This window comes from Mobula hypostoma, chromosome 7 (assembly GCF_963921235.1).
Source record: "Mobula hypostoma chromosome 7, sMobHyp1.1, whole genome shotgun sequence".
Lineage (NCBI taxonomy): Eukaryota > Metazoa > Chordata > Chondrichthyes > Myliobatiformes > Myliobatidae > Mobula > Mobula hypostoma.
Genome location: NC_086103.1, coordinates 139167002 through 139186888, shown reverse-complemented (window position 1 = coordinate 139186888; position 19887 = coordinate 139167002). Strand labels below are relative to the sequence as shown.

At 40.8% G+C, this 19887-nt stretch overlaps 2 protein-coding genes across 2 annotated transcripts in view; one reads left to right on the top strand and one right to left on the bottom strand.

Annotated features, from left to right (window-relative positions):
- Positions 1-15289, top strand: part of npat (nuclear protein, ataxia-telangiectasia locus) — a 54955-nt gene extending 39666 nt beyond the window's left edge. Inside the window, exons 16-18 of the mRNA XM_063054126.1 lie at positions 1233-1305; positions 8607-9723; positions 14291-15289. Of these exons, the coding sequence (XP_062910196.1) occupies positions 1233-1305; positions 8607-9723; positions 14291-14377 (1277 nt within the window). The 3' untranslated portion in view covers positions 14378-15289. The remainder of the gene's footprint in view (positions 1-1232; positions 1306-8606; positions 9724-14290) is intronic.
- A 178-nt stretch (positions 15290-15467) lies between these two features.
- The window catches only part of acat1 (acetyl-CoA acetyltransferase 1), a 31322-nt gene continuing 26902 nt past the window's right edge, over positions 15468-19887 (bottom strand). The window contains exons 10-12 of the mRNA XM_063054128.1: positions 19229-19293; positions 17462-17619; positions 15468-16014 (exon numbers count right to left, since the gene is read on the bottom strand). Coding sequence (XP_062910198.1) covers positions 15894-16014; positions 17462-17619; positions 19229-19293 — 344 coding nt within the window. The 3' untranslated portion in view covers positions 15468-15893. The remainder of the gene's footprint in view (positions 16015-17461; positions 17620-19228; positions 19294-19887) is intronic.

Genomic DNA, 19887 nt, shown 5'->3' with positions numbered 1-19887 from the left:
CTCTGATCCTCCACACTGCCGAGAGTCTTACCAATAATAAATACTATATTCTGTCGTCATACTTGACATACTAAAATGAACCACCTCACACTTATTTGTGTTGAACTCCATCTGCCACTTCTCAGCCCAGTTTTGCATCCTATCAATGTCCCGCTGTAACCTCTGACAGCCCTCCACACTATCCACAACACCCCCAACCTTTGTGTCATCAGCAAATTTACTAACCCATCCCTCCACTTTCTCATCCAGGTCATCTATAAAAATCACGAAGAGTAGGGGTCCCAGAACAGATCCCTGAGACACACCACTGGTCACCGACCTCCATGCAGAATATGACCCATATATAACCACTTTTTGCCTTCTGTGGGCAAGCCAGTTCTGGATCCACAAAGCAATGTCCCCTTGGATCCCATGCCTCCTTACTTTCTCAATAAGCCTTGCATGGGGTACCTTGTCAAATGCCTTGCTGAAATCCATATACACTCGTCTTTCTCGTCCAGTATATCTCATCCAGTCCGATGACTTATCCAACTTGATGCTTTCCAAAAGCTCCAGCACATCCTCTTTCTTAATATCTATATGCTCAAGCTTTTCAGTCCGCTGTACATCATCCCTACAATTGTCGAGATCCATTTCCATAGTGAATACTGAAGCAAAGTATTCATGAAGTATCTCTGCTATCTCCTCCAGTTCCATACACACTTTCCCACTGTCACACTTGATTGGTCCTATTCTCTCACATCTTATCCTCTTGCTCTTCACATACTTGTAGAATGCCTTGGGGTTTTCCTTAATCCTGTCTGCCAAGGCCTTCTCATGGCCCCTTCTGGCTCCCCTAATTTCATTCTTAAGCTCCTTCCTGCTAGCCTTATAATTTTCAAGACCTCTATCATTACCTAGTTTTTTTTGAACCTTTCGTAAGCTTTTCGTTTCATCTTGACTAGATTTACAACAGCCTTTGTACACGATGGTTCCTGTACCCTACCATCCTTTTCCTGTCTCATTAGAATGCACCTATGCAGAACTCCACACAAATATCCCCTGAGCATTTGCCACATTTCTGCCGTATTGTGGTGAACCTTTGTACCTTGGTAATAATGCAGCCTTAATCTTCATTTTCATTTCTTTATAGAGGACTATAAATGAGAAAAGGAATTATATTTGTTTTGTTACTTTATTTTCAAATTGTTACCTGTAACACTGAATTAATTATTTTCTATTTTGTGTTTTAGGACCACCATCTGTTATTGGCACTTTAATTTCAATAGATTCATCAATAACACAGAATACAAACTCAGCCCACAGGTAATAACAGGTTTATTCCAATCAGTCTCTGTGCTATCAATATTGATAATTCTGTGTTCAGCTTTTGCTCTGTTTTGACTTAGACTAGAAGGCTAGTTTGAATACACGATTTATTTTATGAACTCTGCCAGAATCACCAAAACTTTAAGTTTCTGTGTGATTGTGTGTGATCACCTCTTCACTCAACTACAATGCAGAATTGATTTAGGTTGGACAATTTTGGAGAGAATGGGAACAACTAATTATCAACTTTTTGACATGAGTTGAAGTAGAATTTATGGATATTTGGAATCGATTAATTATTTCTATGAAGAGAGAGACTAGTAATTCTTTTGTTTGTGCTCTTGAATAGGACAGAAGCTCTATCAATAATTTGCACCATTTTGTTTTAGTTTCGGATCTTAATTTATTCAGCCCAGGTGAGTTATCGAGATACACTGCAGAATAGGCCCTTCTAGCCCTTCGAGCTGTTCCACCCGGCTACCGCTCATTTCATCATGGGAGAACTTACAGTGACCATTTAATCTATGTCTGGTATGTCTTTGAACTGTGGGAGCAAACTGGAGCACCACACGTTCCAGAGCAAAAATGTACAAACTCCATATAGATAGTGGCGGAAATTGATCCCAGGTCACTGGTACTATAGAGAGTTGAGCTAACCACTACACTACCGTTCTGTTCTACCATTTTCCCCTATTACCATGCATGGGTTTCTCTTGCTTTTTACTGTACATTAAAGACCGTAAGAACGTGCAAAGAGTTTTCCTTCTTTCACATTGATCACATTAATGGAATGTTAATTCCTTGACTTTCCTCTTTGCTAATTGATGTCTGTTTTCAACATTTAGTATTTTTTATGAATTGGTGTTATTACAATTTTGTAGTTTTCTGCAGTACTGAAGGCAATATTCTCCAAAAGTGATGACAAAGACTGAATTCATAATTTGGAAGTTTCACATTGATTAGTTCCATTTAATTCAATCGAGCTATTTTGTTTACTAACATCTGCGTTAAAATCTCTGTCCAAGATGATGTGCTGCAAAACTCCTGTATAAGTGCAAGCACTTTAATCCATCACATTTCACCTTTAATCATTTACAAATGCATACAGAGCTTCAAGGTAAAACCATTTAAATAGGCATCAAAATGACAAGTATGATTTGAAGGTTTATAGCATTGAAGGGGATTTTGAGGCTCTGAAAACAGAATATTGACAAGCAAAGAATAGAATAGAATTTTATTTTTTATATCCATCTCACAACATGAGAGAGTTCTGTTGCGTCCCCGTACAAACAATAAGGAAGAGGAATATGAGCGAGGATATTGCCCAAACACTAAGACTGTATACAAAACTGTTTTGTATACATGTGTGTACAGTCAGATATGCAGTCAAATCAAATCAAAGTGTAGTGATAAATCTGCTGGCCTGGTGAAAGAAGCTATCTCAGAGCCTGTTGGTCCTGGCCATAATGCTGTGGTACCATTTGCCAGACGGAAGCAAATGAAACAGTTTGTGGTTGGGGTGGCTGGAGTCCCTGATGGAGGCTGGAGGCCCTCTGGGCCTCTTTCACACACCAGCTGCTATAAATGTCCTGAATAGAGGAAAGTTTACATCCGCAGATGCGTTGGGCTGTCCACACCACTCTCTGCAGTGCCCTGCAATTGAGGGAAGTACAGTTCCCATACCAGGTGGAGACACAGCTAGTCAGGATGCTCTCGATAGTGTCCCTGTAGGAAGTCCTGAGGATTTGGGGACTCATGCCAAACTTCTTCAGACGTCTGAAGTAAAAGAGGTGTTGTTGTGCTTTCTCACCACATAGCCGGTATGTGCAGTCCAGGTGAGATCCTTGGTGATATGTGTATCAAGGAACTTGAACGTACTCACTCTCTCAACTGCAGTCCCCTTGAAGTCAATAAGGTCTAGGCTGTCTCTGTTCCTCCTGTAATCCATGATCAACTCCGTTGTTTTTTCGTCATTGAGGGAGAGGTTGTTTTCTTGGCACTGGTGTGTCAGGGCATTGACTTCTTTGCAAGCTGTCTCATCACTGTTGGAAATGAGGCCTATCAAAGCTGGTTTTACTCTGCACCTGACTGCTGAACTCTGCAATTTGAATGCCAAAACTAAAAATAGTCCATTTGGCTGGTTTAAGATGCTTGCTTTGAGCACAGAAACATTTATTCTTTTCTGGACTGGAATTGCTAGGGTCAGGCTATTCAAAATATAGAGCAGGATAGGAGGAAAAAATGCAAATTGGGATCCACAAATCAATAGAACTACTGAATTGTACTTGGGGACAGGGATTATATGTCAACCTGTCTTCAGTTTGTATGAGCTCCAACAGAAGTGGTGAAGGAGAGAAAGAGTGCAGAAATAAATAGTTAATTGTTTCAAAATCAAGTTTGTTGTCATATGTACAATTGCATGTGTGCACAGGTGCAATGAGAACTTGCAGCAGCATTCACAAGGAAAACAAATTAAACAGATTGCAGTATTTACAATTTTTACAAGAAATAAAGGTCCAAAGGTTTTGGAGGTATTCAGTTTTGATAATGTAGTGATACGGTTGTGCAGTTTGCTTTAAGAACCGCATGGTAAAAGGGAAGTTGCTGTTCTTGAACCTGATTGTGTGGGACTTCAGGCTTGTCCAGTGGTAGCTGCGAGAAAATAGCATGGCCCAGACTTTTGGGGTGGGGGACAGGGGAGTGTGTTTGATGAGGGTGGGGGACGGGGAGTGTGAGGGTGACGGACAGGGAATGTGTTTGGGGTGGAGGACGGGGAGTGTTTTTGATGAGGGCGGGGTACGGGGAGTGTGTTTGGGGCGGGTGATGGGGAGTGTGTTTGATGAGGGTGGGGGACTGGGAGTGTGTTTGGGGCGGGTGACTGGGAGTGTGTTTGATGAGGGTGGGGGACTGGGAATGTGTTTGATGAGGGTGAGGGACGGGGAGTATGTTTGATGAGGGTGGAGGACAGGGAGTGTGTTTGATGAGGGTGGGGAACAGGGAGTGTGTTTGATGAGGTTGGGGGATGGGGAGTATGTTTGGGGTGGGGGGTGGGGGACGGGGAGTATGTTTGATGATGGTGGGGGACGGGGAGTATGTTTGATGAGGGTGAGGGACGGGGAGTACATTTGATGAGGGTGGGGGACGGGGAGTATGTTTGATGAGGGTGGGGGACAGGGAGCGTGTTTGATGAGGATGGGGAACGGGGAGTGTTTTTGATGATGGTGGGGGACGGGGAGTGTGTTTGATGAGGGTGAGGTACGGGGAGTGTGTTTGATGAGGGTGGGGACAGGGAGTATGTTTGATGAGGGTGAGGTACGGGGAGTGTGTTTGATGAGGGTGGGGGACGGGGAGTATGTTTGATGAGGGTGGGGGACGGGGAGTATGTTTGGGGTGGGGGACGGGGAGTGTGTTGGATGAGGGTGAGGGATGGGGAGTGTGTTTGATGAGGGTGGGGGGAGTGTGTTTGATGAGGGTGAGGGATGGGGAGTGTGTTTGATGAGGGTGGGGGGAGTGTGTTTGATGAGGGTGAGGGACGGGGAGTATGTTTGATGAGGGTGGGGGACGGGGAATATGTTTGATGAGGGTGGGGGACGGGGAGTGTGTTTGATGAGGGTGGGGGACGGGGAGTGTGTTTGATGAGGGTGGGGGACGGGGAGTGTGTTTGATGAGGGTGGGGGACGGGGAGTGTGTTTGATGAGGATGGGGGACAGGGAGTATGTTTGATGAGGGTGGGGGACAGGGAGTGTTTTTGATGAGGGTGGGGGATGGGGAGTATGTTTGGGGTGGGGGACGGGGAGTGTGTTTGATGAGGGTGGGGGACGGGGAGTGTGTTTGATGAGGGTGGGGGACGGGGAGTATGTTTGATGAGGGTGGGGGACGTGGAGTGTGTTTGGGGTGGGGGACGGGGAGTGTGTTTGATGAGGGTGGGGGACAGGGAGTATGTTTGATGAGGGTGGGGGACGGGGAGTGTGTTTGATGAGGATGGGGGACGGGGAGTATGTTTGATGAGGGTGGGGGACGGGGAGTGTTTTTGATGAGGGTGAGGGACGGGGAGTATGTTTGATGAGGGTGGGGGACGGGGAGTATGTTTGATGAGGGTGGGGGACGTGGAGTATGTTTGGGGTGGGGGACGGGGAGTGTTTTTGATGAGGGTGGGGGACGGGGAGTATGTTTGGGGTGGGGAACGGGGAGTGTGTTTGATGAGGGTGGGGGACGGGGAGTGTGTTTGATGAGGGTGGGGGACGGGGAGTATGTTTGATGAGGGTGGGGGACGTGGAGTATGTTTGGGGTGGGGGACGGGGAGTGTGTTTGATGAGGGTGGGGGACGGGGAGTATGTTTGGGGTGGGGGACGGGGAGTATGTTTGATGAGGGTGAGGGACGGGGAGTGTGTTTGATGAGGGTGGGGGACGGGGAGTATGTTTGGGGTGGGGGACGGGGAGTGTGTTTGATGAGGGTGGGGGACGGGGAGTATGTTTGATGAGGGTGTTCCCTTCTTGAGGCAGCACTTCCTTTAAATACTACCAGTCATGGAGAAGGATGGTGTTGTGTTGTATTGCCCTGCATCCACGACTCTTTGCAGCTTCTTGCATTCTTGCACACTCAAGTTACTATATTCGACCATGATGCAGCGAGTCAGGGTTCTTTCAACAGTGCACCTGTAGAAACCTGCCAGCATTTTCGGTGACAAGCCGAACTTCCTTTACCTCCTAAGAAGTAAAGACTTTGGCACACCTTCCTGGTGATTGCATCTCTGAGCTGGCCCAGGACAGGTCATCCGATGTTACTGCCCAGGAATTTTAAGCCATTCACTGTTGATTCCCCATGTTCACCCTCCTCAACTCAACAAACGAGAGGTTGTTGCAGCACCACTCAACCTGGTGTCCTTTCTCACTCTGGTGACTCATCACCACTTGATTCTTAGAAACATCGAAAACCTACAGCACAATACAGGCCCTTCGGCCCACAAAATTGTGCCAAACATGTCCCTACCTTAGAAATTACTAGGCTTACCCCATAGCCCTCTATTTTTCTCAGCTCCATGTACCTATCCAAAAGTCTCTTAAAAGATCCTATCGTATCCACCTCCACCGCTGTTGCCGGCAGGCCTTTCCACGCACTCACCACTCTGAATAAAAAAACTTACCCCTTACATCTCCTCTGTACCTACTCCCCAGCACCTTAAACCTGTGTCCTCTTGTGGCAACCATTTCAGCCCTGGGAAAAAGCCTCTGACTATCCACACGATCAATGCCTCTCATTATCTTATTCATTCAACTACATTGGTGAATTTGTATATGGCATTGGAGCTGTGTTCAACATCTTTGTGTGTGTGTGTGTGTGTGTGTGTGTGTGTGTGTATATAGAGAGCACAGCAGGGGTCTCAGTGCACACTTCGAGGTACACCTGTGTTGATAGTCAGCAAGAAGGAGATGTTGTTACCATTCCTCACTGATTCAGGTCTGCTAACTAAGAAGTCAAGTGTCAAAGTAAAAATCTATTAACAGATTACATACACGTCACCGCATACACCTGCAATTCTTTTTTGTTTGCGGGCGTACTTAGTAAATCTATAGAACAGGAACTGTAAACAAACTGTGCAAATGCAGATAATAAATAAATAAATATCAATAAATAACAAGGTAAAAGAGTCATTAAATGAGTGTAGTTATCCCTTTTGTTCAAGAGCCTGATGGTTGAGGAGTAGTAACTGTTCTTGAACCTGGTGGTGTGAGTCCTGAGGCTCCTGTACTTCCTACCTGATAGCAGCAGAGAGAAAAGAGCATGGCCCGGGTGGTGAGCAGCAGTGTTTGCATGTAAATGTGCTCAATAGTTGGAGAGTTTTACTCATGATGTACTGGGCCAAATCCACTATCTTTTGTAGGATTTTCTGCTCAAAGGTATTGGTGTTCCTGTACCAAGCTGTAATGCAGCCAGTCAGCACACTATCCACCACACACCTATGGAAGTTTGATAAGGTTTTTGATGACATGCCAAATCTCTGCAGACTCCTGAGGAAGTAGAGGCACTGTCGTGCTTTCTTTGCAATTATGTTTATATGATGGGTCCAGGACAGGTCCTCTGAGATAGTGACACCCAGAAATTGAAAGTTACTGACCCTCTTCACCACTGATCCTCCGATTGAATAGTGGTTCGTGGACCTCTGGTTTCCCTCTCCTGAAGTCTACTATCAGTTCCTTGGTCTTGTTTACATTGAGTGAGAGGTTGTTGTTTCAGCATCCGTCCTGTATGCTGATTCATCACCCCCTTTGAATCAGCCCACAACGGTGATATCATCAGCAAACTTGCAGGCCAATTGCAGAGGTAAGTATAGAGGCCCAGTTTTTGAAGCATGGTTTTAAAGAAATGTTTAAGGCAACTATCCTCGAAAATGTTTCTGTAGATGTACATATTTCACAAAGGCAATAATAAAACTGTGAAAGTGAGGGGCTCTGGGAGCAAATTGTTAATTTGGTCATTAGTTATGTACCTCTCAAATATTTAATACTTTTTACTAGAGAGACAATAAAAATTAAAGCAAAACATAAATTCACTCCAGCATTTAAAAGTACTGGAATGATTTCAAATCTATGCTGTACAGTAGTAACACTGGTGCTAGCCAGCTGAAAGCAATAGTGAGCAGGTGAAACAGAACTAAAAACCACATAATCATGGGTGGTCACTGCCCATTTCCTTGGGGATTGTTATTTTTGGCTTTTACTTTGAGCCATTCAGTAAACAAAATTCATAAATATCAATTCCTAGCTCCAATTTTTGTTTTACATTCCCTGCATCATCTGAGATATTTGCAAGTGGGAAATAACGTGAAATAATCCACATGGTTTCTGCTTTCTGTGAATTTTTGTCTTCCATAAAACCTTCACTTATATAATACAAAATTTTTTCTCTCACTCTCCTTTTTCTCCCTCTGTCCCTCTGAATATACCCCTTGCCCATTCTCTGGGTCCCCGCCCCCTTATCTTTCTTCCCGGACCTCCTGTCCCATGATCCTCTCGTATCCCTTTTGCCTATCACCTGTCCAGCTCTTGGCTCCATCCCTCCCCCTCCTGTCTTCTATTTTGGATCTCCCCCTCCCCCTCCAACTTTCAAATCTCTTCCTAACTCTTCCTTCAGTTAGTCCTGACGAAGGGTCTCGGCCTGAAACGTCGACCGTACCTCTTCCTATAGATGCTGCCTGGCCTGCTGCGTTCACCAGCAACTTTTATGTGTGTTGCTTGAATTTCCAGCATCTGCAGAATTCCTGTTGTTTGCGTAATACAAAATTTTCATTGTTTTCTAGAAGTGAAAATGCAGATTTGAATGTTCCTCCTGTAGACCAAGTAGGAAAATCAAGAGAACGACCAGTGGAGATCTCCAGTGTATCAAGCTCAAAACTGAAAGCTCAACACCATAGACGAGTGCTTTGTTTTGATCGTGCATCTTCCACAGAATCAATCCAACCAACTATGAAATCGAATATTAGCCAAGATAAAAAGGAAAATCGTGCAGATAAAAGTCAACCGGACCGGCTATTTGTTTTTCAAAACAAGGAGAAATCTGAAAGAACAGATGCAGGAGTTAATAAAGGACGTGAAATACCGAACAGGTCAGAAAAGAATAAAAACTCACTTTCTGGAGCACCTTATGAGTCATTCCACAAAGCAACTGCAAACAAGGAGAATGAAGCAATCCGGGATCAGGTTAGACAGAGAAGTAGAGAAGCATCAGATGTTTCAAATGCACAGATGCAAAAAAGAGGCACTCAAAGTGAGAGAACTAATTCTCAACCAGAAGTTGTGTCTAAGGATGCTGTGAGCAAAATTCCTGAATCTCACCTAGAATGCAAAAAAGTAAACACTGCTGTTGTGTCCTCCCAAGAAATTGCCATTAGAAGGAGTACAGATAAAAATGATAGTTTTAGTCTGACAAGCACACTGACCAAACAGGCAGCTGAGATGCTCCAAGACATGCAGAGACAAAGTCCTATCCCAAAGCAAGCTAGCGTTGTTGACTTATCTGTGCCCAGGACACCAGGCTCTGCTGTACATGAAGGTCTGGATGATTGCTCAGATGTTCAACGGACTCCACAAAATAAAGTACTTGGAGATGAAAGGGCATCACCTAGAGTAATGATACCTCCCACAACCCCAGACATACCAACGTGTAGCCCAGCAAGTGAAACAGGAAGTGAGAACAGCGTCAGTATGGCTGCGCACACACTCATGATTCTCTCAAGGGCAGCGATTGCAAGGACTACTGGTGCCACACCTCTGAAAGATCATACACACCAAATCAGATCACCACTTAGCCAGACAAAGAAAAGGAAGCTAGAAGAACGGGAAGAACAATCTTTATCCAGCAAGACAGACCTTCAGAATTCCAATTCTCCTGGAAGGAAGAAAAGGTCAACATCACATGTAAGTTTTGTTCTTGAGCAAGTTGGTGACAGTAGAGCCAATCTAATCAATAAATATTATTGCAAGAAATAGAATTAAATCTCAAAAAATATGAAGATAAAAAGATATGCATAATAAATGGTAAGATACTAAGTGTACAAGAGGTGGTATGTGACTATGGCCCCTAAAGATGGCAGGACAGATAGATAAGGTTGTTAAAATAGGCAAGATTTTCATTGCCTTTTTTATAACTGAAGCAACAAATGTAAGAGTGAGATGCTAATTAGTCCATATGTCGAAATTTATGGCACTGATTTCACCCATTGTGACAATGCTGACCAGAAATATTGCTGTTTAGGTTATCCCCTTCCCAGCTTTCCTCAGGCTCTGTAGGTTTTAGTATCAGCCAGGTACCCTTTCAGATCTGATGAGGGATTCTGCCTTCACCTTGCATCAGGTAGTTGTCACCATTACCACAAGAAGGATGTGGCAACGTTGAATTTGAAAGAGAATTGTAGATGTAAAAGCCTGCTTGTTTTTGCTTTGGCAAAAAGGAAGCTTGGATGAGATTTTACTTGGTCCTTGGAAGAATGAAATCTTTCCTATGAGTATACCCATTGTTTTTCATCCAAATATTTAAAGAGAGAAAAGATGAAATATGAAGGTAAGCAAACAAGTTTATTTGTATAGCACTTTTCAAACATAGGGCAGTTTAAAGTGCTTTGTAAGGAACAAGATATAAAAATCAAACATCAAATTTCAGACAATATGTGAGAATAAAATCACACAAAAAATGGATATGGTAAGTAGAAGTTATAGTGCAGGAGATTCTAATTAAAAGCTACAGTGAAAAGAGAAGATTTAAGCCTCGATTTAAAAGAGCTTAAAGTTGGCGCAGACCTCCGATCATCTGGAAGCTTATTCCAGATATGTGGAGCATAGTAACTAAAAGCTGCTTCACTGGGTTTAGTTTTGACCCTGGGGACGGTAAGCAGACCCGCCCCAGATGACCTGAGAGTTCGGGGAGATTCATAATGCAGCAGGAGATGGGAGATGTATTTTGACCCTGACCATTCAGTGGGTTATAAACCAGTGATAATATTTTAAAGTCAATTCTCTGATGGACAGGAAACCAGTGTAGTGTTCTGAGAACTGGGGTAATGTGTTCTACTTTCTTAGTCCGAGTGAGGACTCTAGCAGCAGTGTTCTCAATGAGCTGCAGCTGTCGGGGATATTTTACAGAGCCCTGTGAAAACACCATTATAGTAGTTAAGCCTACTAAAAATAATTACATGGACAAGTTTTTCTAGATCTTGCTGAGACATGAATGCTTTAACTATATTTTTGAGATGGTAGTAGGCTGACTTTGAAATTGTCTTAATATGGAAGTTAAATTTTAAGTTGCACTGTTATACAAATCTTGAGTGCCATCTGCATAATAATGGTAAGATGTTTTGTTGCTTACCATGATTTGAGTTAGAGGGAGCATGTATATGTTAACCAGAAGAGGCCCTAGTGTGGATCCCTGAAGCACTCTGCATGTCATTTTTGTTCGGTCAGATATGCACTATCAATCGATACCAAATAGTCCCTGTCCTGTAAATACAATTTAAACCACTTCAGGACTGTTCTGGACAGTCTCACTCAGTTTTCCAGTCTGTCCAGTAATATGTCATGGTCAACTGTGTCAAAAGCAGCACTAAGATCCAGTAAAACCAAAACTGAAATTTTATTATCATCGTGGTTTAAGCCAGGGGTGGGCAACCTTAAGCACAAGTGATTTTCTAGCGTGCGTTATTCATTAATTTGAAGCAAAACATAACTAGATGTATTTAAATGGATAATTCCCATATTTCAAGTTTTTTATGGCATTTTTCTGGCCCACCGTCTGCTCATTAATACGCAATCCGGCTCACAGAGGCAAAAAGGTTGCCGACCTCTGGTTTAAGCAGATTCATTTAAAACCTTGGCCAGAGCAGTCTCAGTGCTGTGGTGGTCTCGAAGTCCAGACTGGAAAACATCCATACAGTTGCTTATTGCCAAAAAATTCAATGATTTTACTTAAACATGGTAAGTTTGATATAGGCCTGTAGTTATTAATTACTGAGGCATCTGATTGTTCTTTTTTAAAAAGAGGGGGCTTAATAACTGCAATTTTCAGGGTTTTTGGGATGCAGCCTGATGGAAGAGAAATGTTGGCTATTGGCAGAATGTCTGGTGCCATCCATTTTAAAACACCTTTTTAAAAAGCTTGTAGGTAAGATGTCAAGAGAACAGGAGAAGGATTTCAGGTGTAGCACATTTTGTAAGCTAGTCAATAATATAAAGAGGAATACCAAAAGTTTTGTCAAATATATAAAGAGTAAAAGAGGTGAGAATGGCTATTGGACTACTGGAAAATGACACTGGAAGGGTAGAAATGGAGGACAAAGAAATATTGGATGAACTTAATATGTATTTTGCATCAGTCTTCACTGTGGAAGACACCGAGAATGGATATTGGACTACTGGAAAATGACACTGGAAGGGTAGAAATGGAGGACAAAGAAATATTGGATGAACTTAATATGTATTTTGCATCAGTCTTCACTGTGGAAGACACCAGCAATATGGTGGAAGTTCCAGGTGTCAGGGGTCATGAAGTGTGTGAAGTTACCATAACTAGAGAGAAAGCTCTTAAGGAAACTGAAAGGTCTGAAGGTAGATCAGTCACCTGAACCAGATGGTGTACACCCCAGGGTTCTGAAAGAGGTCGCTGGAGCATTAGTAGTGATCCTTCAGGAATCACGAGATCCTGGAGGACTGGAAAATTACAAATGTCACTCCACTCCTTAAGAAAGAGAGGCAAAAGGCAAGAAATTAATAGACCCGTTAGCCTGACTTCAGTGTTTGGCAAGATGTTGGAGTCCATTATTAAGGATAAGTTTTCAGAGTAGTTGGAGGCACATAATAAAATAGGTTGAAGTCAGCATGGTTTCCTTAAGGGGAAAAATTTTGCTTGATAAATCTGTTGGAATTCTTTGAGAAAGTAATAGGCAGGATAGACAAAAGAGAGTCAGTGGATGTTATTTACTTGGATTTCCAGAAGTCTTTTGACAAGGTGTACATATGAGGCCACTAAACAAGGTAAGAACCCGTGGTACCACAGGAAAGATAATCGCATGGATAGAAGATTGACTGATGATCAGGAGGCAAAGAGTGGGAATAAAGGTTGACCTTTTCTGGTTAGTTGCCAGTGACTAGTGATAATCCACAGGTGTGGGTACAGGGAATGCTGCTTTTCACCTTTATTTGTCAGTGATTTGGATTTGTGGCCAGGTTTCTGAACCATATGAACATGTATGGAAGGGCAAGTATCATTGAGGAAGCAGCAAGTTTGCAGAAGAACCTACACGGATTAGCAGAATGGATAAAGAAGTGATAGAAGGAAAACAGTGTAGAGAAGTCTGTGGTCATGCACTTTGATAGAGAGAATAAAGGCATAGACTATTTTTTAAAACAAGGAGCAAATTCAGAAATCAGAGGTGCAAATGGATTTGGGAGTCCTTTTGCAAGATTCCCTAAATGTTATCTTGCAGTTTGAATCAGCATTCATTTTGAGAAGACTAGAATATAAAAGTAAAGATATAAAGCCTCAGCATTACAAGGCATTGGTCAGACTGCACTTGAAGTATTGTGAGCAGTTTTGTCCCCTTGTCTAAGAACAGTTGTGCTGGCATTGGAGAAGGTCCAGAGGAGGTTCCTGAGAATGAAAAGGTTGACATATGAGCATTTGATGGCTCTGGGCCTATATTCACCGGGGTTTAGACAATTGAGTTGGGGGGGGGGGGCGGGATTTAAAGGCCTAAATAGTGGTGTGGATGTTTCCTCTAGTGGGTGAGTTGAAGACCAGAGGGCACAGCCTCAGAATAGAGGGACATCCATTTAGGGCTGGCAAGCATTAAATTATCAAGTTCTAAATGTTAGCAGTTGTAGATGAAAAGGCTGGCCCAAAAAGCAGTGGAATAGGTCATACCTAGAGGAAACAGACAATGAAGGTAGTAGCAGCAGCTGAGTCAGTGGTAGAATCAGGTCCTCTATACAGTAGTTTGTAGATAAGGGCAAACTTTGAGCAGCAAAATAAAGTTATTTCCCAGGTTGGGGGTGAGGAAGAAAGTACAACACTGAGCACAAAATTCATGAGTAAAGTTGGTGACAGTCAGGGTGGTAGCACATCAAAGTAATCAGGGTATTGTAAATAAAGGAGTAAGGGATAAAGCAATTTGTAGCTGAACATTCAACAGTGATCATGAACCAAAGATGCTTTTGCAGTTTTACTGTCTACCAGAGTGAAACCTTTATTCTCCTCCCCCCCCTTTTGAATTTGTGCTGGTTGAGCGAAGTTAATGCAATATACAGCATCCATTTTGTTTATGCAGAGAAATATGGTTCTCTCCAAGGCTGCAATGACTATTTCACAAGGTGCATTTAAAGTTCCAAGAATCAGATAACTAATTATCAAAGTCAATAGCTGTTCAGAATTCATAATTACCTAGTACGAAATAGCAAAAAAAAATCTGATTTTGAAATAGAATGTTTTATCTTCCAGAAACACAAGAGGAAGAATCATCTGGACTCTTTTCCAGTGGAAATGGATGTAGACAAGTTTCTGAGTTCACTGCAATATGATGAATGATTGTGCAGTGTTCAGTATGGTCTGTATTTTCTGATTGGTGTTTTAGTATTCACGTACAATTTTAAATAAATTACAGTATCAGCACTTAAATTGCAATTTATATTAAGTACTTGCTCTGTAACTACCCAAGATGTAAAGATGACCTTGGAAGTATTGTAGAAAGTGGCAACTAAACATTTCTCATACATGCTTGTATTGAACTTTAATTGTACAGTATATTCTAAATTACTATTGGTTGATGCTATCAATGTGTAAATACTGTAAAGCTTTGAACTGTAATTTCAAATCTACCTTAAAGAAGTGGAATTACCTGGATGTCTACAAATTTTGTTTTATTTCAGAAATATCATTAATAAAATAGTTCATCAGGAAACATTAGTTAGATACAGCACAGTACCATGCCCTTCTGCCTGCTACTCAATTCAACTATGTGACCAATTAACCTGCTTGTCTTTGGAATGTGGGAGGAAACCAGAATACCCTGAAGAAACCCACGCAGTTATGGGGAGAATGTGCAAACTCCTTGCAGACAGTAGTGTGAATTGCACCCAAGTTGCACTATGCTACTGTGTGTTTGATGGTGTTACTATCAGTTCTGGTCCTTAATTGTTTTCTGTACAAGTGGCCAAAGATGCTGTTAGCCTCACATTACATTTGAAGGGACTTAAAAAGGGTATAGGAAATAAAGGATTGTTCATTATAATAATGAAACAATTGTAGAATTTCCACTGATTAAGTTTCTTGGAGCTGGACAAAGAACCTCTAGTCAGACTACAGCAATCCTGAGTATTCTGGTATCAATGGATTTGGAAAAAAACTTTTTGATTTCATTTTGAGCACTTGAAGTACAAGAACTAGTTGTACTGATATAATCCAATGCCCAAATTTACCCATGAGTAATATCTGCTCCAAACACTTAATTTTTTTTCTACCTGGCTGAAAATTTTTGGCTTCTAAAAGGAATGTTTCTTTCAACAAAAGGTGAAAATTTACACTTGGGTAATGACACTTTGTGTAAAGTCGGTGTTGCACAATTATTGACTATAAGAAAAAATAATGATCACTTAGCCATGGCTTGTATACGATTTATTTATTAATACAGAATAGAATTTTACAATTTAAACCCAAGTTCTTTGCTAAAATTGAGGTCATATACACACATTATGGATTAATTGTAACTACCTCCTGTTGCATGTACTTGATTTTTTTTAAAAAAACAAGCTTATCTTTCATAGTTTGGTTTCGGAAGAAAAAATTATGAAAGGCCACACATTTTCAAGTGGGATGAAGTTACACTGACAGCATATTTCAAGAACGTTCTTAAATGTATTTTGCTGTTATATTGCCACAGTGCTTCCATAAATCAGTAATATTTTTCACTACTGCAAAGATAGTTTTTACACAGTAGAAATGCATACACATTGCAAATATATAATGCATAATTGTTCAGTATTCATTGTAGCGATAGTAAAAAATACATGGCCTTTGAATCACAGCTCAGAAAGGACACTGTGTTTCACAGTCGTTGAATAAGTATTGAGGAAGCACCACCACCTCCATTACAAATTCCAGCAAGACCATATTCTCCAGGTTTCAGATTGTAAGCCATGTGTCCAACAATTCTTGTTCCAGACATCCTAAAAAAAGTGAACAAAAATACCATTTTTCTTCCTGCATAAGACAGTAATAAAAAGGGATCCAAAAGTTTAGTGTAAGTTTGAGACATTTAAGTTTAGCCTGGCAGTAAGAGAATGTAAATACTAGTAAATTATTATTTGTTGCCAATTTAGAACTGCATATTATTTCTTAATGAAGTGCTATGCTGAGTGCGATGTTGCCAACAATGATAGAGTTTTACAGTATGGAAACAGCCCTTCAGCCCATTTCACTCACACCAACCAAGATTCCCATTTGCTTGCATTTGGCCCCTATCCCTCTAAACCTTTCCATATAAGTCGCCCCTCAGGTCGCTATTAAATCTCTCCTCTTCATCTTAAACCTTTGCCCTCTAGTTCTTGCTTTCTCCAATCTTGGGGAGTAAGTTTGAGTACACAAAACCTATGTCCCTCATAATTTTGAACACCTCAATAAGATCATCCCTCATTCTCCTATCCTCCATTGAATGAAGTCCCAACCAATTCAACCTCTCCATAATTTAATCCCTTGCATCCTAGCAATATCCTCATAAATCTCCTCTGCACTCTTTCCAGTTTAATGGCATCCTTCCTATAATCGGGGTGACTAAACTTGAGCGCAATATTCCAAATACAGCCTCACCAATGTTTTGTACAACTGCAACATCTCAACTTCTATACTCAAATGCCTTGAGTCATCTTCACCACGTTGCCTGTCACCTCCAAGATCACTCTATTCAAACCATTGCTTGTGTCTCCAAACAATTTTTCCCACAGTGTATTTAGACACAGAATTAAAGATAATCCTTTGAAAAATCAGTAAGTCTTAAATGAAGTTAATTTTTTTGTAAATTTCCTTAATGGGATTAAATTATTCCTCAACTCATTACTGGAAAACAAACTGGTATTTCCTTGCAGGAGATTAAGCAGATGATTCTCCAATAAGGTCTGGATATTGTCTGTCCGGAAGCCTGGCAGGTTAAAGGTCTTTTTCTACTAAACGCCCAGCAGATCCCATTATCCAAACCAGACGATAGTATAGAAACCTGTCCATTTGTATTATACCAAACTTGTTTTCTAAGGGAATTATTTACTTAGTCCTAAATTCTGCAATTATCCAATGATACAAAACAAATACAAGGTTGAATTAGATAATCTGGAAGAAATAAACAATGCATTGACATTAATATACCTGAGACAGGTATTAACTATTGCTTCGTTACCCTCATACTGAACTGTTCAAAGTGATGTGGCACTATACAAACAAAGCTGCCAAGTGAGGACCAATACATGAATAGTCTTATTCTGTACCCCCCCACCCCCAAGTTAAATGGTCTGATCTCACTATACAATGACAAGATATCATTAACTGCCACTTAAATCTTTTAGAAACAGCTGTTAAGAATTTTAGATCCAAGGTCATGTGGTAACTTTTAGAAATTCCACTTACCCAATGGGGTGACCCAGAGATACTGCTCCACCATTGATATTAACTTTCTGAGGATCAATATCCAACAATTTGATGTTTGCTAGAACAACAACGCTAAATGCTTCGTTAACTTCCCACATTGCAATATCTTCCTTCTTTATACCTGTTGTTTTCAGAAGCTGATTTGATTAAAAAAAAAGTAATTACTTACATATTTTATAACTATAGTTCAAAGTATTGTGTTTGTTAATCTTTTTAACTTAGCTTTTATACAGACCCATGTTAAATAAGTTTGGTATAAAACTCACAATAACTTGAATTCTAAGTCTTCAATCATGACTACCATCGCCATTCCTGCACATACAATAGACAATCATTCTTAAACAGTAATGGTTATACTGGAGCCTGTTTGGCCCTTCAGCCCAACTTGTCTGTGAGGAGCTAGTTCCATCTACCCATTGCCTTTAAACCTTTCCATCCATGTCCTTAGGTAGATGCCTTTTAAATGTTGATTCTGTGTCCATTTTGGCAGCTCATTCAAAATACACAGTATGCTTTGTGTGAAGAAGCTGCCCCTGAGGTCCTTTTTAAATGTCTCACCTCAAAACCTTAGACTTATGCTCTCCTTTGGAAAAAGACATGCTAACGTGTTTATGTCCCTCATGATCTTGTATACCGCTATCAGGTCACCCTGCAACCTCCTATGTTCTAGGGAATAAAGTCCCAGTCTATGCAACTTTTCTTTGTAACTCAGACACCCCAGAACAGGCAACATCCTGGTAAATCTTTGTTGCACTCCTAGTTTAATAATATGTTTCCTACAACAGGGTGACCAAAATACTCCAAGTGCAGCCTCACCAATGTCTTATACAAAAGCAACATAACTTCCCAACTTCTGTATGCAATGTCCTGAGTGAAGGCCAGCAGGTTAAATACCACCTTCACCATACTATCTGTGATGATACTTCCAATTGCACTCCTAATTCCCTCTATTCCAATAACCCTTCCAGTGCCCTACTATTCAATGTACAAATACTCTGATCTAATCACCCAAAATAGAATGCCTCATATTTATCTGGATTGAAAGCCATTTTCCAATTTTCAGCCCAGTTACCCAGCTGACGTAGATGTCTCTGTAATTTCTCACCTTCAGTATCTAAACCACCACCTACTTTAACATTACAAAACTAACTATGACTTGTACTTCTACATCGAAATGTTCAAACAATAACGGTTGCAACCCCTGTGGCACACCACTAGATACAGGCCTCTGTCCAAAAAACAACCCTTGACCAACACCCTCTGCTTCCTTTCTGGGGTTATCATGATAATTTCTATTGGAAGTTCACAGATAGGCTTCTTTTAAATACACTTTTCATTTAAAAGGTAGATTTTGGTCTTCACACTGACAATTATAATAAAGTAAGGAAAGTGTATTTTGGGAAGTATCACTGATCTTATTCCATAGAGCATTCTTCTCTCAATGGCCAATTTGAAATAGCACTAACTCCACCAATGTGATTTTTTTTGTATATATCAGTCATTCTATTGTCATTAAGATCTGAAATTAAAATAATTGTGTCCACATCATGATCAGACACTCATACACAAGAGTTAGAGGCCACTGGTTAGCCCAATTTCAATTACAATTCTACAGTATAATCCTGCGTGCTATCCAGATATAGCTTTTCCTCTGCTCCACCTCACATCCCTAAAAGAAATGTAGATTTTTTTAATATGTGTATGTATATATTATACACACACAAATATACACACATATACACATACCTTTGGTACAGCTAAAGCAGGTGCAATTGGAAAGTCAATTGGATCAACTGCAGCATCCCCAAATGCTGTAAAATAGTAATAAAACATTTTTATACAAAAAAAAACAGGATCACTGGAAGAACAAACAGTCTAATGAAAATGTGATTATTAATAAAATGTTAAAATGCTAGAATCTTGTCATTTTTTTGTCTCCTTCGTTGTTATAATTTATTTTCAAACTTCCTGGATTAAAGTAATTTGCATGCATTCAGCAATCTGATATAAACTTAACAAACGATGAAATGCTGTTTTTCTCTTTATAGAATGCTACCTGATTTTTGTACTTTCTAGCACTTTGTTTTAATTTCAAATTTCCAGCATTTGCAGTTTAATATCTTTTCAATTTCACTTCCGGCATATCTTTTTAAAACTAGAAGAAAGAATGTAGAAACTTGATTAGTTCTTGCAATTCCTTGATCTTTCACTCTGATGCATTGAATTAGCACTGAAATACATGCATGCATGATGTACTGAAAACATCAAGACCATCCTTTCTCATCCCTTCCTTGCTTAAGTAAAGAATAAAAAGATGCAGCTCCCAACTTATAACTTGAAGTACAAACTGATGGTACCAAGGCCCACTGCCAACCTAATTCTAGTATTCCTATTTCTACCCAAAT